We start from the raw sequence: 18,534 nt of genomic DNA on the forward strand, positions 1-18,534 counted from the left end.
TGGAAGAGCAGTTGAACGGAATGGATGGTGTCTTGAAGGGAGGATATAAGATGAACATCAACAAAAGCAAAACGAGGATAATGGAATGTAAAGTCGGGTGATGCTGAGGGTATTAGATTAGGAAATGAGACACTTAAAGTAGTAAAGGAGTTTTGCTATTTGGGGAGCAAAATAACTGATGATGGACGAAGTAGAGAGGATATAAAATGTAGACTGGCAATGGCAAGGAAAGCGTTTCTGAAGAAGAGAAATTTGTTAACATCGAGTATAGATTTAAGTGTCAGGAAGTTATTTCTGAAAGTATTTGTATGGAGTGTAGCCATGTATGGAAGTGAAACATGGACGGTAAATAGTTTGGACAAGAAGAGAATAGAAGCTTTTGAAATGTGGTGCTACAGAAGAATGCTGAAGATTAGATGGGTAGATCACATAACTAATGAGGAGGTATTGAACAGAACTGGGGAGAAGAGGGGTTTGTGGCACAACTTGACTAGAAGAAGGGACCGGTTGGTAGGACATGTTCTGAGGCATCAAGGGATCACCAATTTAGTATTGGAGGGCAGCGTGGAGGGTAAAAATCATAGGGGGAGACCAAGAGATGAATACACTAGACAGATTCAGAAGGACGTAGGTTGCAGTAGATACTGGGAGATGAAGAAGCTTGCACAGGATAGAGTAGCATGGAGAGCTGCATCAAACCAGTCTCAGGACTGAAGACCACAACAACAACATATTGACTGGTGTGCATTCATCAGAGGACAATCTACATCTACATGGTTACCCTGCAAATCACAATTGACCACCTGGCAGGGCATTCATCGAACCACCTTCACAATAATTATCTGGTGTTCCACTCATGAACAGTGCATGGAGAAAACGAACACCTCTATCTTTCCGTGCAAACTCTGATTTCCCTTATTTTATTATAATGTACATTTCTCCTTATGTAGGTCAGCATCAACAAAACATTTTCCAATAATAAAAAAAACCATGGCACCCTCTTTTGAACTTTGTTAATGTGCTCCGTTAATCCTATCTGGTAAGGATACCACACCACGCACCAGTACTCCAAAAGAGGGCAGATAACCATAGTGTAGGCAGTCTCTTTAATAGATCTGTTGAATCTTCTAAGTGTTCTACCGATGCTGAGGCTGTGAGGAACCAGGTGAAGAGGCAGACACTTGCCCACTTGCAGTGTGAATGGAGAAGGCAGGATGGCCAGTTGACACATTCACACTCTGCCTTGATTCATATGAACAGGTTAAAACAGGCCATTCACTATAAGGAGAAAGCGGTCTGCCCCCTTCCTCTCCCTCCTGCCATCATCAGATGCACTGGAACATCCACCTGCCACAAAGCCCAGGGATCAAACATGTAATACCTGAGGTGTCCCATGTGATGTGCTCATTTCCCTGCTATCACTACACCCCGAGGCAACAGCATCTTCAGCCATTCACAAGCAGCAGCTAGCTCCTTCTGCATCTACACACACACACACACACACACACACACACACACACACACACACACACACACCCCTTATCCACCCTTCTGCTAAGCTTCAAATGAAAGCAACAGGTAAGAAATTAATAAAATCAAATAAATAAAATCAGGCCTTGTTATCTTTCAGACAAGGATATGAACTACCAAACTTGTCAAAATACAAACTACTACAAAACACTGAACTAGCAGACAGAACTCACACTACAGTTCAAAGGGGGAGAAAAAACTCTGAAACATTTAACAAAGCATGGAACATGTATTGAAAAGATAGTTTAGACACCTTAGGAGGTGGAGGGTTCATTGCAGGCAGCAAAAGTATTATGACTATCAAGGTCGAAATTGAGCCTGACTGTGAAGTTATCTCAACTGTGTAACCACCCTAGGTGAACTCAAGTTAATCATCAGACATTTTTACCAACCACCCAATTCCACTGTAACAGTTCTAGAATCATTCAAAGAAAGTCTAACCTCGGTAAACTGAAAGTACTCTAATCACACAATATTAGTTGGAGGTGACTGACCTATGATCACAGACTGGGATGTCTATGGATTTAGTGCAGGTGGTACAGGTAGACCGTGTTGTAAAGTAATTATGAACGAATTTTTCAAAAACAGGCAAGGGAGTATTGTAGGGTCATTACTGTTCATTGTGTGTATAAATGATTTGGTGGGTCACAGTAGCTCTGTGAGGCTGGTCACATATGATACAGGCTACAAAACTGTAGCAAAATGTATGAACACATGAAAAGGATGAATGTGTGCTGCAGAGACTGGATCAACATGAAAATACTGAGCATAAATCAGTATAAATGACATGTCATTGTTTGAACAACTGGCAATCAATCAGTGGGTGAATTGTTGTTGTGGTCTTGAGTCCAGAGATTGGTTTGATGCAGCTCTCCATGCTACCTTATCCTGTGCAAGCTTCTTTATCTACAAGTAACTACTGCAGCTCACATCCTTCTGAATCTGCTTAGTGTATTCGTCTCTTGGTCTCCTTCTACGATTTTTTCCCTTCCACGCTTCCTTCCAATACTAAATTGGTAATTCCTTGGTGCCTCAGAATGTGTCCAACCAACCGATCCATTCTTTTAGTCATATTGTGCTACAAATTCCTCTTCTCCCAAATTCTATTCAGTATCTCCTCATTAGTTACGTGATCTACCCATCTAATCTTCAGCATTCTTCTGTGCACCACATTTTGAACACTTATATTCTCTTCTTGTCTACACTATTTATCGTCCATGTTTCACTTCCATACATGGCTGCATTCCATACAAAGACTTTCAGAAAAGACTTCCTGACACTCATATCTACACTCAATGTTAACAAATTTCTCTTCTTCAGAAAAGCTTTCCTTGCCAAAGCCAGTCTACATTTTATATACTCTCTACTTCAACCACCATCAGTTATTTTGCTCCCCAAATAGTAAAACTCATCTACTACTTTAAGAGTCTCATTTCCTAATCTAATTCCATCTCAGCATCGCCTGACTTAATTTGACTACATTCCATTATCCTCATTTTGCCTTTTGGTAATGTTCATCTTATATCCTCCTTTCAGGACACTGTCCATTCCGTTCAACTGCTCTTCCCGATCCTTTGCTGTCTCTGACAGGATTACAATGTCATTGTCAAACTTCAAAGTTTTTATTTCTTCTCCGTGGATTTTAATTCCTACTCAAAATTTTTCTTTTGTTTCCTTTACTACTTGCTCAATATACAGATTGAATAACATCGGGGATAGGCTAAAAACCTGTCTTACTCCCTTCTCAACCACTGCTTCCCTTTCATGATCCTCGACTCTCATAACTGCCATCTGGTTTCTGTACAAGTTGTAAATAGCCATGCGCTCCCTGTTTGTTGCCCCTGCCACCTTCAGAATTTGAAAGAGAGTATTCCAGTATTTCTCTAAGTCTACAAATGCTAGAAACATAGGTTTATCTTTCCTCAATCTATCTTCTAAGATAAGTCGTAGGATCTGTATTGCTTCATGTGTTCCAATATTTCTATGGAATCCAAACTGATCTTCCCCGAGGTCAGTTTCTACCAGTTTTTCCATTCGTTTGTAAAGAATTCGTGTTAGTATTTTGCAGCCATGACTTATTAAACTAATAGATTGGTAATGTTCACACCTGTCAACACCTGCTTTCTTTGGGATTGGAATTATTATATTCCTCTTAAGGTCTGAGGGTATTTTGCCTTCTCAAACATCTTGCTCACCACATGGTAGAGTTTTGTCATGGCTGGCTCTCCCTAGGCTATCAGTAGTTCCAATGGAATGTTGCCCACTCTTGGGGCCTTTTTCTGACTTAGGTCTTGGGCAAAGAAGGTATTGGTTGAGTCTTGCTACTGGTGTGCTTTATATATGACCAGAATCTCTCTGGGTTTTCTGCCAGATTCCGAGACAGAGTTTTGTTGTAGAAATTATTAAAAGCATCTCGCATTGTAGTACGCACTATATTTCAAACTGCTGCACAACTTTGCAAATCTTGGAGATTTTGTGTTCTCTTAAATTTGGCATGCTTAAATTTGGCATGCTTCTGCAACAGCAATCCAGCCCATTTAGTGTACCATGGGGGATCAGTACCATTATTTATTAATTTATGTGGTATATATCTCTCAATTGCCATCGATAATATCTCTCTGAAATCATTCCACATCTTTTCTACACTTACATTATCAGACTGGAAGGAGTAAAGACTGTCTCTTAAAAAGGCAATAAGAGCATTTTTATCAGCTTTTTAGAATAGATGTACTTTGCATTTCTTTTTGATGATTGTGGGTGTTACAGTATTCAGCCTAGCAGCAACTGCCTTGTAGTCGCTAACCCCTGTATCCATCATGATACTCCCTATTTTTCCAGGATTATTTGTTGCTAAGTGTTCAAGTATGCTTTCACAACCATTTATGCTTCAAGTGGGCTCATGAATTAACTGATCAAAATAATTTTCTGAGAAAGCATTCAGTACAATTTCGGATGACGTTTTATGCCTGCCGCCAGCTATAAACATATAATTTTTCCATCATATTGAGGGAAGATTGAAGTCACCACCGATTATAATTGTATGAATGGGGTACCTATTTGAACTATTTTCTTTGAACTGTTCAGCATCTATATCTTCTGAGTGGGGGGGGGGGGGGGGTTGATAAAAGAATAAAATTAATAGATCAGTCCAATTGTCAAGTATAACATCTACCCATACTTTGCAGGAACTATCTACTTCAATTTCACTACACAGTAAACTACTTCTGACAGCAACAAATGCTCCACCACCAACTGTATTTAACATATCCTATCTATCCTATCTTTTCTGAACACTGTTCGGTCATTCAAAAAAATTTCGGCTGAACTTATTTCCGGCTTTAGCCAGCATTCCGTACCCATCACTATTTGAGTTTCAGTGCTTTCTATTAGGGCTTGGAGCTCTGGTTCTTTCCCAACACACATACAACTACAATGCCAATTGTTGTTACAACTACCTTACTTTGTTTTACCTGCCCCCCTTTAGATGCACGCCCTTTCTAAAAAAAACTGTGTGTGTGTGTGTGTGTATGTGTGTGTGTGTGTGTGTGTGTGACTTTGTCTAATGGCCGAGGTAGCCTTCAGGAGGTGACACGATGCAGCTGGGCAACCACCGATGCCATCAGCTCCATCACATGTGGACATTGTACGCAACACTTCTGCTGACACTTTGGAGGCTTCAGCTAGAATTATGGGCTGAGTCAGCCCATAATGTCTAGCTTGCATGGGCACCAATTTCAAACATAAAAATTGCTGCCATTTGTTGTGCCGTACAGGAGAAGTGATCATGCCATCTTGGAGAAATGACCTATTAACTCATTTACTTCTTGCAGCACTGTCCGGTTACTGCAGTAACTCCATAGTGATAGTTCACAAAAGAATATTTAGCTTTGCTAGGAATACAGCATTCAGAAAAAAAATTTGAACCATTTATTTGTCATCTGTTTGTACTGTTGTCAGGTGTCCAGCCAGGCACATTCATTTTCATAACATGATACTTAGACAGCATACCTTGCTGCCATCTTCAGCTGACACCTGTAGAATGAATGTCTTTGCTATACTTTTATCACCCCCCCCCCCCCCCACACACACACACACACACACACACACACACACACACACACACACACACACACACACACACACCGCTCTCCACTTCTGGTCACACGCAGCGATGGGTGGAGTGGGGGTGGGGTGGTGGGGGTGGGGGGGGGGAGGGGGAGGGGGAGGGGGGGCAGGGGGGCGGGTGACTGTGCCCTGTGCTGAATGTGAGCTCTGGGCTCTCAGTATTCTTGTGGCGTCTGTCAAACACAGAATTTGCTCTTCACCAAAGCTGTGATTTTAATTGGCTGAGTGCTTGATCCCTAGCTATGCTGAGAGTGAACCCGGTGTCTGTGTCGATAAGGCCACCAGTTGCTTGTATTTCAATAGTCTCCTTCAGAACACAGTCCCAAAATGATGAGGTCTGTCTTAGCACTGCAGTTTCTTCATACTTAATGCAGTGTTCTGCAACTGCAGATTTTGTTGGTTGTTTAAGTCTGATGTGTCTTCTGTGTTCCTCAAATCTTTCTTCGATTGACCGTACAGTCTGCCCAATACATGCCTTACTGTATAGACATTGAATATGGTGAATGTCTAGTTTATAGAGCCTCAAGTCATCTTTCACTATACATAATAGGGCTTACATTTTCGGGGTCGGACTGAAAACATAGTTAATGTTATGTTGAGCCAGGATTTTGCCTATTTTGTTTGATACTTTGTGGCGTACAGCAGATGCACCACTGTTTTCTCATCCTCATTGTTTGCTGTCTGCTGGGCTTATACTTTCTGCCTGAAATCATGTTGGATTTGTCTCTTTCTTCAAAATGTACTGGTTATCATTGGAACAAAATCAAAATGGTTAAGCTCCCTGAAGCCTTCAAAATCAATGACATTATTTATTATAAATTTTCCTCCAAACTTTTAAGCAAAGAACATCATCAAACCAGGTACTGAAGTGCCCAACATCATGTTGCTGAAATCCCACAAGTATGTGAACTTTAGAACTACATAGAAGTTGCCCATAGTGATATACTTTCACATAATTAATTACATTATGATAGTGATTTACTGCCAGGGCCATATAAGATTGAGTCTATCAGTACTAGTTCATTATTAATATTAATAGCAAATTTTATTATTTTCCTTTTTTATTCTTGTATATGTGGTCTTTGCTTCTTCTGTGAAGTTATGGGTCGACATTCAGTATTGTTCCGTAAATTGTGTTTGAAGCTCAGGTGATTTGGGGTAGTGATCTGACATAGAAATATTACTTTGTGGCTAGTCAGTGCTCTCTAAGCAGGAGGGGTTAGCTATAGAAGAGGAAGGTCTCTAAGGTTATGGGAGGCCAGTTGCTGAGGGTCAGGATTTTTTATGGCCACGTTTAGGGCTCACAGATGTAGTGGTATACGAAGTGGTCAGCTGTCTCTTTGAGATACATTTTTACATCACTGATATATTTTGTTCTGAACAAGCAGATATTAGATTAATGGATCTAGTAATTATGTTAAATCTGACAAAGCACAATAGCCATAACTGTTGTGAGCACCAAATAAGACAAGACAGTTTTTTGACAAGTAATGCTTCATGCAGTATAGATGCTGAAATAGGACACACTAAGAACTATCAAGCATTACACTGTGAATAAAACCGACAGGAAGATGATGACTCTTCTCATGAATAGGGTTGCCATGTAATGTTATTCATGATCTTAGAATATGAGCAGCTGTATCACCACAACATTATGGCATTCCTAGTATGTATAATGCAGCCAGTACTCTAAACTAAAACCAATAGTTATAGTATTATATTCAAAACCAATAGTTAGTAAGATAGGCGCACCTACGTGCCAGCTGGAAAAATACCTGAAACATATTCTCAGTGAATGTGTGGGGAAAAGCAAACACTACATTACAACTCCAATCACTTTGTACAACATTACAGCCAACTACAACTATGGTCAGCTTTGATGTACTCAACTTTCTTATGAGATTTCCACTTCTGAATCATGGAACTAATGACGGAAAAGTTTGACAATTGTTCCACTGGACATTTTAGGCATATTCTGAGATCAATTTATTTGCCGTTTGATGGAAAACCTTTTGAACAAACCAGTGGTGTGCCAATGGGTAGTCCGCTGTTGCCCGTAGTGGCTTCTGGAATGCACCAATTTCAAACTGAAGAGTATGTATTGATATGCCAACAATACATTTGTTGTGTGGCCACATGAGATGAGAAAACTGAAAAAATTCCCGGAACATTTAAGCTCTATCCACTGGAACATAAAATTCATGATGGCACTTGAAAAAGATGACCAGCTTCCTTCCCTTGGTGTGTTCATTAAGAGAAAACCTGATGGATACCTGGGTGACAGGTTCATAGGATATCCACATACACTATCTCTGTGACCATTTATCACACAGGAAATTCGCCAAGGAGAGTCTTCCAATGAATTACAATATCTGCAAATAGTTTTCTGAAGGAATGGGTACCCAAGATCACCAAATCAAACGGGTATCGCAGTCAAAGTCAAGAACACCTGAGAAATGGGTTGTAACGAACAGAAAACGGGAAGCCAAGGATTTCTTATCTGCCTTACACTGTCCCAATATTTGGAAAGATTGGTATATTCCTAAGAAGACATGGTATCTCACGTAATCTGCCTCTGTCAACTGAGATAAAAACTGTTCTTTGTATTGTTAAAGTGAATCCGGCCTCCGAAAGATGAGTGTGTACCGCCATCCATGCAAATGTTGCATGTCTTACATAGGGAAGACTATTAGAACAGTCAAAGAGAGAAGAAAGGAACACCAATAACACACCTCACTAAAGCAACCACACAAACGAGCCATCACTGGGTACTGCCTCAAATATTATAATCAAGAAATGAAATATGGTAAGACCAGTACTGTGGTGCAAATGCCAAGTTTCTAGGACAGTATAATTATGGAGCCTATCAAACCAAACATGTCATAAAATATAATAAATAGGGATGGTGGTTTCAGTTTAAATAAGGCTTGGGGTCCAACACTCAATTTATCAAGCTCAAGGTGGCCATCACATCTCCACAGAGCTGGAAAATGATTACAGGTTTTTGTTTTACAGAAAGTGAGTGCGGGCTCTGAAAAACACAGGACGGTCAAAGGGGATAGTTGGCGTCGTGAGTTGAACTTTGCTATAAATAGCGGAACAAGTCTGGCTGGAGTCGAGGCAATGAGCATACATAACAGCAAAACCACAGAACCTGAAGACTGGGTCAGTTATTGAAATATTGTGCAAAAATGGAAACAACAACATGACTGTACACCCAGAAGTACACCATTAATGAAATATCTCACACAAAGGTCAACTGACTGTGCAAAAATGGAAACAACAACATGACTGTACACCCAGAAGTACACCATTAATGACATATCTCACACAAAGGTCAACTGACTATCTTTCAGTCAACATAAGTTATGAGGGTAATGAATGTCAATCTGTGCACTGACATGCAAGGGGGTACCCAAAAAAAAAAAACGAGAACAACATTGCCATGGGTGGTGCTTGTGTGGTATGCATTTCTGCCGTTAAGCATGTATAGTGCATGTCATTGCCAATTCAGTGCTGCCTGGCTTATTCTGATCATCTGCAGTGATTGTTTTTGCTTGTTTCTTTTACTATGCTGGCAAGTTTAAGTGAATAGCATGCAGCTTTGAAATTTTGTTTACTACTTAGTAAAAATGCTGCTGAAACTGTTTTAATGATGAAAACAGCTAACCAAGATGACACTATGGGAAAAACTCATAGTGTATGAGTGATTTGCTGGATTTAAAAATGGCGACATGTCAGTTGATGATAAACCTCGATCTTTGTGTCCATCAACTGTCCGAATCGATGAAAACATTGAAAAAATTCGAGAACTTGTGTTCACAGACTGCCGACAGACAACTGATCAACTGTCAGAGATTAGTGGATTATCATGGAGCTCCGTTCAGCAAATTTTAACAGAAGATTTGGGAATGAAAAGGGGTTGTCACCATCTGCCATCTGCACACACAGCCACCTCCGTTAGACAGTTTTTGGCTAAAAATGGGATGGTGTAGTGCCCTCAGAATTTTATGAAAGTCTGGAGACACTTGTGTTCCAGCCGTTTTGAACACGTGTTATTTTAAAGCAGGGTGTAAGGATGAGCATGGGATACTGCACCCATTTATTGTTTGTGCAGATGAAACTGGAAGGGAGATAATTCGTCGGCGCTGGCAAGAATAAGCAAATACGGCCCGGAAGCTCCGTGGCCGACTGCAAAGAGTATTGTAGCATTGTATTGTTAAAAAACAAATGGAGAGACTCAAAATAGTGACTGTTTATTAGACGTTGAACTGCTGTTGAGTGTACGTGGACTGGACATGGATAGTCAGCCACGATAAAAGCTTATGTATTGATTGTGTTCAAAAATGTGTAATTAACTGATTCTGGGTGCCTGGTAATGTGTGGGCTTACGTCATAATGTTTAGTTGTTTTTTTGTACAAAGTGGAAATAAATATGTTTTGGTGCATTCAATGATATTCCAAGAGTAGCGTATTTTTTAAATAAGAAGAGAGAGAGTGAGAGAGTGAAAATTTCCCCTTCCTAGCAGTGAAATCTTCGGAGAAGCGTCCGGTGCTAGCAGAAGACATCAGCGCTGCAAGAAAGCAGAACCAGCATTCTTCAACAAGTAAGTCCACGAAAACGCTTAAGCTGTATAGAGAGAGCTTAACATTACACTGGGCCACCGCAAGAATGTGGTGACCGTAAAGAAAGGACCTGAGAAAGAAGGGGAAATATTAAGGAAGAAGCTATAAAAAAAAAAAAAAAGAGTTGGGAGTTGCCATAGCAACCAATAACAGCGAGGCTGAAGAGCGATTCCACGATACTTATCCAGAAATATCGTGTTGATGTGGCCGCCACCGTACACCAATGCCGACGCAGTCGTCCAGCTACGCCGACGCCAACATCCATCGACGCTGACGCCGCCATAAACCGGTGCCGACGCCGACTTCCACCGACGCCGGGTGAGCTACTACTGACCTTTGATTGTTTGTGACATGTGAGGGGTTGTGGAAATAAGTGAGTGTACCTTTAATGATAACTAGATTAAAGGCAAAACAAAAGACAATAGAAAAAGAACATCAATCTGTACAGTCTGTTGGGGCTATGGGAAATGAAAAACAGGGGCCAGATTTAGGCGAATTAATGAGGTTTATCAAAGCGCAGTTTGAATCACAGAACACAAAACAGGACTAACTGAAGGTAGAATTAAACTCTAAGTTAGATTTGCAAAACACAAAACTAGAGGCTCAAGTTAACATCCTAAGTAATCAGATGCAAGAATAGAAAAAAGAATTGTCCGATTCCATGAGTGAACAGACAAGTATTTTATTTAAGGATTTAGAACAAAGAAATGAAGCTCATCTAAAAGGGTTAGTTCAAAAATTAGAATATGATGTAGACTGTAAATGTAGTAATTTGGAAACACAATTTAACGAAAAGTATGACTCTTTGTAAAATGTATGTAATGTTACATTTGATGTGGTCGAACGAGAATTAACTACGCTAAAAACCAATGTACAGAAAGAAGATAAGTTGCTCCCCCTAGTACAGGCGCAAATTTCAGGGGTCAAATCACGGGTGGAAACCGTAGAACAGAACTTCAAAGAAAAATTAATGACTGCAGAGCTTATAAATTTGACTGGCTTAGAAGAACAAGTAGAAGAATTAATAGGACGAAAGGTTGAAGAGAAACTAAGTGTTGATATCTCTTCACCTATAGTAACTTCCAATTTAGATAACACCAAGAAAGACTTAGAAACTTTGAGGAAAAAATTCAAGCTTATGCAGGAGAAACTAGAGAAAGGCACAGTTTCCCAAAATATTATATTAAATAAGGACATGATAACCGATTTGCAATGGGGATCAAATTCAGGCTTGTCGAGACAGTTTCCTAAATTCAAACCAGACGGGGAAGTACACCCCACCAATTTCTTAAAACGGTTTAACCAAGCCATACCTAAAAGTTGGGAGGATGCTAAGAAAAGAGAGTCTGCGGTAGGTTATTTGGTGTGTGAAGCTTCTGAATGGGGCACAGTAAATATTGAAAACTTCACAGCTTGGGAAGATTTTCAGAGAAAGTTTAAGGAAAAATTTTGGTCTTCAAGTGCAAATGAGACGTTGATCTCAAATTTGTGGGATCCTAAATACTATAGTAATGCCTGGGGTACAATGCACAAGTATTTTGACTGGCATTTGACAAGGGCAAAATATTTAGATCGACCAATGGAAGAAGAGGGATTAGTTAGAATTTTAATAAGACGTCTACCTACTTATGCTAGAAAAGATATTCTATGCAGTGGGTGGAAACCGGTGGAGGAACTGTTACCCTTTGTAGATGCACTCGATGCAATCAATAAAGACAGGAACGAGAACTTGCATGCGCAAGAAAATCCAAATTTTAGGTGGAATAATATGAATCATAATAATCAGTCAAAGCATTATGAATCCAATCTTGCCCGAGTCCACTGACCTAGCAGGAATGTAAATAGAGGGGGTTGTTCACGAGGACCATTAACGTCCAACCTCTGGTAACTACGCAGGAATTTGTGCCCAGCAACAGTTGTGGAACAGGGGGTAACACAGTTCCAACGTTTGGAAATCGTCCCGTGGGTGCTACCCATGAGGAAAACGTGGAGCGATCTGGACCCAGGGCTGGGGCCCAGGTCATTGAAATACACTGAGAGGCTTAAATAAGAGGGTACAGGTTTCCTTTATGCATAAAGTACCTACCAAGAAGTGGCACTTGCTGGAAGAAATGAACAAAATAACTACATCACCACAACCTATTATAACAGGAGAGATAGAAAACCACAAAGTAGACACATTCATCGATTCTGGTAGTGAAGTATCACTTATTTCTAAGGAATACTTTAATATATTAAAAACTAAAAGTAATTTACCTGTTTTACCAGTACCTGGGGTATACATAGATGGTATAACTGGAAAGCAGAGTAAGGTTGTTAAATACGAAAGCTTGGCACACTGCCGTATAAGTGATATGACGTTTTGACAACCTTTGCTAGTAGTGGAAGACATAAATAGAGATGGATTGTTTGGTTTAGACTGGTTAACCGATTTTAATGTTATACTAAATTTCGACGAGAACTGTATTTATGTGGGGGAACCCGAGAATAAACATTGCATTAAGTTTGTGATGGACAGCAATGTGTATAAACAAACATCTGAACACCAAAGATTACAATTAGCCGCGTCAGCTCGGTTGTCTCCAGAGATAGAGTTAACTAATACTGCATGTCCACAAGGCGACTTTCACAAAAAGATAAGTGAATCTGAAGTAATAAATATTGAACAGCAAATGGATTTAGTGAGAATTTTGACTCAATACCATTCAGTATTTTCAGAGAATCCAGCTACCATTAGCAATTATGTTTGCAAATTTAAGATTACGGACGAGACTCCGTCTTTTGCAAACCATACCCTATACCTATAAGTCTTAAAGAAGCGGTTAGGGAGGAGATTAATAAGATGATTGATAAAGATATAATAGAAAGGAGTGTGAGTGACTATAATAATCCCTTAGTAGTAGTGAAAAAAAGCTACAGGTGGAGTGAGACTGGTGCTAGATGCACGCACTCTCAACTGTCATACTGAAACCAAAAGAGATCGTCCGGTTAATATAGATGAATTATTAACTAAATTTAAGGATGCTCAGTATTTTAGCTCCGTTGATCTGACGGATGGGTACTGGCAAATCCGGTTACATCCAGATTCAAAAAAGTATACTGCTTTTTTGTTTGACGGAAAATCTTAACACTTTAATGTACTACCTTTTGGACTAAATATATCAGTAACAGTATTTATAAGAGCACTTGATAAGGCTATTGGACAAGAGTTATTGAAAGAACCAGTTATTTATGTGGGTGATATCTTGATTATTTCACCAATAATTAGTAACCTCTAAGCATGAGATAAAACTAACGGGGTAACATTCTAACAGGAGATATAATATGATGGTACTGTTTAGGAAGAGCGATACCTAGATGACATAAACTGAACATGTGTATGAAATATAGAGTGAAGTGACTAACTGAATAACTATTGATTATTGTGTATATAATTTCTATTTTTATAGAATGTTTTATATTTTTTGTAAAGTTTGATGTGATTGGGGAGGGTTTATATCTAATTTTGAAAGGGGTGGGTAGCATAGGCACAGACACGACCTACACACCACGCCTTCCATATAACCCTCACAAACAAGTGTGACTGGTTCTTCATCATTTGCCATTCCATAGGAGTTGCTAAGGTCTTTTCTTCAGGGACTTCAAACGGAGAGAATGTCCGTACTGAAGGAGACGCCGAACATCATATCTCCTCCGGCTTCTCACTTAAGTACCGGCGAAGTGGGGATCCTGGGGAAGGAGGGTGGGAAGGGTTTCCTGTCTTTGGGGCTATCTTCTTTCTTCCTTCGATCTTAGCAACCAATTCTTTTATTTCCTTTCTTACTTCTCTTAAGAGTACCAATCTATCTTTCCCTCTGTCCACATTCATATACTTCTATCTCTGAAGTCCTCCTCTTTTCCGTGATTTCTATAAATCTTCAACTAAGAACCTTAGTGGGCCGAAGAATCAGGACGCACGAACACACTTCCACACTCAAACAATGAAATACGAAGACGAAGAGAAGTAATACACAGGGAGATGTAACAACCGTCACAGATAAGGGGGGAAGTAGTGCTCAGGAAGGGCTCGAACACATGTGCTAAGTAATGACGGTTGCACATCTCAAGTGAAATGGTATAGTAAGCTTAAGCTAAAGGAACAAGGGGCGACGAAGTGTATATCCACCTGTGTTCATAGCTATAGTAGCACAAAGTAATATGAATAGAGGTAAAAAGAAATAGATATTAAGCCAGAGGTATCGAATCAAATAAGTTTCTGATGAATAATAGGATTGTGCAGACCGAATAGCCCGAAGAAAAGAAATAAAGTTACAACCATGGACGAAACATATTTAGTTATTAAGGCTATATAAGTGAGCTGTAAGCAATGAATAAGTGAAGAATTTAAGCAGGTAGGCTGAAGGACTCAGGAGGAGGAAAGGAGAGGTAGATAGAAATTTTACCAGGAAATTTTAAATAAAATAGTGTGCACAGGAGTACGAAAGAGGAAAGACAATGAATCATTGTTAGAGAAGATAGGGAGGTCGCATCCGATATAGATGAAATGAGAGAAAGAGAGGCAGGTAGGCAGACCCAGAGGAGGCTGACCTATACTGTGTGGGCAGTGGCACCAAAAAGGGGATTGACCTGTACCATAGTTTAGTATAAATGGAAGGGGCATACCTACCCAACGATATGTTTTCATAGTATCAACCCTTACATAGATTGGAACCCAAAGGGAAAGAGTGGTACAATGACCTGAGATTGTAGTGGAAAGTTTCCCCTGGTAAATTTGAATTCTAAAATTTTTTAAATATAACAGACGAGTCCTGCAAGAGGAGATAGAAAAAAGAGAAAACCCCCAGTAAAACTAAATTTTTTTCAGACCCGGAAAACCGGTGGTTATCATTCAACAGCTTCTTAAAAAAAAAGTAAAGACTCTACTCAGAATAACACCTGAACTTTGAAACTGGCTAAGGGGAGGGATTTATTTTGGCTCAATCCTAGAAGCAAGAGTAGATAAATCTATTGGAAATAGCTAATACTTGTTGTACTACTAGTTTATCACACTACTATGTCTATGAAAGATATTACCAACAGCTTAATGAAATACCGGAGATGGAAGAGAGTTTTTGTACCTAATGTTTTTATGTAGTACAAAGTAACAAGATAAGTGTCAAGAAAAACAATTATTAAAATATATAAATATATGTTGCGTGCAAAATAACGAGTGTTCGAGCTAAGGGGAGGGATATGCAGTGGCCCCAGAATTTTACGAAAGACTGGAGACACTTGTGTTCCAGCCATTTTGAACACATGTTATTTTAAAGCAGGGCATAAGAATGAGCATGGGGTACTGCACCCATTTATTGCTTGTGCAGGTGAAACGGGGAAGGGAGATAATTCGTCAGCGCTGCCAAGAGTAAGCAAATACGGCACGGAAGCTCCGTGTCCGGCTGCAAAGAGTAATGTAGCATTGTATTGTTAAAAAACAAATGGAGAGACTCAAAATAGTGACTGTTTATTAGACGTTGAACTGCTGTTGAGAGTACGTGGACTGGACATGGATAGTCAGCCACGATAAAAGCTTATGTATTGATTGTGTTCAAAAATGTGTAATTAACTGATTCTGGGTGCCCGGTAATGTGTGGGCTTACGTCATAAAGTTTAGTTGTTTTTTTTTTTTTTTTTTGTACAAAGTGGAAATAAATATGTTCTGTGCATTGAATGATATTCCAAGAGTAGCAAATTTTTAAAAGAAGAAGAGAGAGAGCGAGGGAGTGAAAATTTCCCCTTCCTAGTAGTGAAATCTTCGGGGAAGCGTCCGGTGCTAGCAGAAGACATCAGCGCTGCAAGAAAGCAGAACCAGCATTCTTCAACAAGTAAGTCCACGAAAACGCTTAAGCTGTATAGAGAGAGCTTAACATTACACCGGGCCACCGCAATGGTTCCATGTACCTTACTCACCTGACCTGGCTCCATGCGACCTTTTCTTATTTCCATGCATGAAAGGACACCGATTTGACAACACTGAAGAAGTCAAGAAAAAAATGAGGGAGCAACTATCAGCCATTTCTAAAGATGACTACAAAAAATGTTTTAAACACTGGAAGAACCAGTGGGACAAATGTACTAGTTGTAATGGAGAGTATTTTGAAGAGGATTAAGTTGTTTTGTAAATAATTTGAAAATATATAGCTTTTAAAAAATAATTCTGCCCTTTTTTTTGTATCCCCTCGTATAAACTACAACTCTAATCAGACAATCAGTTACATTAATTTCTGTTGGTCTTAATAAAGTACCTGAAAATATTTTGTCAGTTTTGTCTGCTGACTACAATAATTTCAAAGTTGGCATCTTTTAGCATTTAGGATTTGACAGTCTTTTCAGCTGTAGTATGAAAAGCACAGAATGAAGAGCCAGTCAGTAGCCAGAGGGAAGGAGGTGTGGTGTTTCTTTTTATGTATTGGTTTTTATATGTTATGAAGGCTGAAGTTAGTGTCATTCTGGCTGCTTCACAACTGAAAAATTATTTACGTCAGTGACTCTGTTGTGATACTTCTTGCAGTTAGTTTGCCTGACACGATGTTTTTTTATTAAAAGACATCACCAACACACAAAATTCCAGATATACAGCTGCATTTATTATTGGAGGTGACTTCTGTTAATTATTTTTTGACTTTTACGAAAATGCAATGCTAAGGAGATTCTCGCAATTTCGTTAAGTGGGGACTGTAAAAATTTTACTGAACTCACTTCACTCAAATATGATTCAATGTTGGAAAAACTGATTACTTTTACTGTTTCAAAGGAATAACCACTAATCACGAGAATTCTCCTACATTTAAATTTATTTTTATTTGTCAAAATTAACGAATACTCAGATATCTGTTACGACTCTGGGCCATTATCATTTACAACAATGGCACTGACCTCTGTGCCAATGTTTCCCTATAAAATTTGCATAAGGTGTTGAAATATATCATTTCATCAATATAGGAGTTATTACAGAAAAACATTAGCGACATTTTTGGATTATATTCAGGCTAAATATTACATGAAACTTACATGTTTTCGTGCCTCGTCATAAAATGGCTTCTTACACTACCAAGAAACAAAAAGGAAGAGCGCAATCCTTTTTCAAAAGGAACAGAGTTTGCAATTACATTCACAGATCATATTAATTGAGTCAGTTTTAGTATATTTGCAAATTTATCCAATATATTTTTTGTCACGTTACGTGGAGTACCACCACAGAGGGAGAAGAAGAAGAAGAAATGGATATGGAACTCCTCTTTTTGTTGCACAGGCCATAATTCATGTCTGTAATTATATCGACTTCCATGCTTAAATAGTGTCTTCTCCTTCAAGAGATCATGTTTCTAGACCTCTAAAAGGTGATACTGCTGCATCTTCTATGCCATATAGGTCTCCACTGAGAAATCCTACGAATGATTTTCCCTACGATCTGCGTTCCCCTCTCACTTATCCCAGGAGTTTTTGGATGGACTGAGTAGCTTAGCAGTGCTTGACACCCATTTTAAATTATTTTCTTTCCACATCTTTTGATAACATGCAGTAGGAAGGGTGAAACAAGCATAGTGAAGCCAACTTTTATAGAAGAAGAAATCTCACACTCGAATTCTGATGACTCGGAGTCAAAAAAACACCAATAATGCAAGCAGAAGACATTAAAAACCAACTGAAAAAAAGCCACACCAAGTTTGGGATACAATGGAATCAATGTTAATTAATATCTGGATGAAATCTGAATATCCATCAATTGAATAAAATATGAACTGAAAGTGATAGCAAAAAGTTATGTGAGGAGCACCTGCTCTCTCACATTAAACACACAGACCAGAATCAAATTCTGAAACCCCATATTCTGAGTGTAAACACATCAATGAACGTAAGATGATTCTGTATATTTCTTACCGATTTGCTGTCTGCATCAGGAAACAGGAAGTACAAAATGGGCAATAAGTAGTCATGTGACAATGGTGCATCCCTATAGCCCCCTTTTGATAGCTGGTGTTGCACCTTGGCTTTGCGGATTACTTTAGAAATAGTTGGAACTCTTGATTCTGTTATTGCACTCAGGGATGAGCTCAAATTGATATTTTCTGAAAATACAGGAGAAATGCTATACAGAACAGAGTAAGTTATACAGTTTGTTTCTTTATAAAAAAGAAAAACTTCCAAATACATATGAAGCAATCAAAAAATTAATCAAATAAAATAAGAATTTTTCCATTTAGGCAGCAACAACTA

The 18,534-nt window shown here is 39.1% G+C and overlaps 1 protein-coding gene across 1 annotated transcript in view; it reads right to left on the minus strand.

Annotated features, from left to right (window-relative positions):
* The window catches only part of LOC124775293 (rab3 GTPase-activating protein catalytic subunit), a gene marked incomplete at its 3' end in the record, with an annotated part of 470,052 nt that overhangs the window by 416,821 nt on the left and 34,697 nt on the right, over positions 1–18,534 (minus strand). The window contains exon 6 of the mRNA XM_047250130.1: positions 18,199–18,386. Coding sequence (XP_047106086.1) covers positions 18,199–18,386 — 188 coding nt within the window. The remainder of the gene's footprint in view (positions 1–18,198; positions 18,387–18,534) is intronic.

This window comes from Schistocerca piceifrons, chromosome 2, assembly GCF_021461385.2.
Source record: "Schistocerca piceifrons isolate TAMUIC-IGC-003096 chromosome 2, iqSchPice1.1, whole genome shotgun sequence".
NCBI lineage: Eukaryota > Metazoa > Arthropoda > Insecta > Orthoptera > Acrididae > Schistocerca > Schistocerca piceifrons.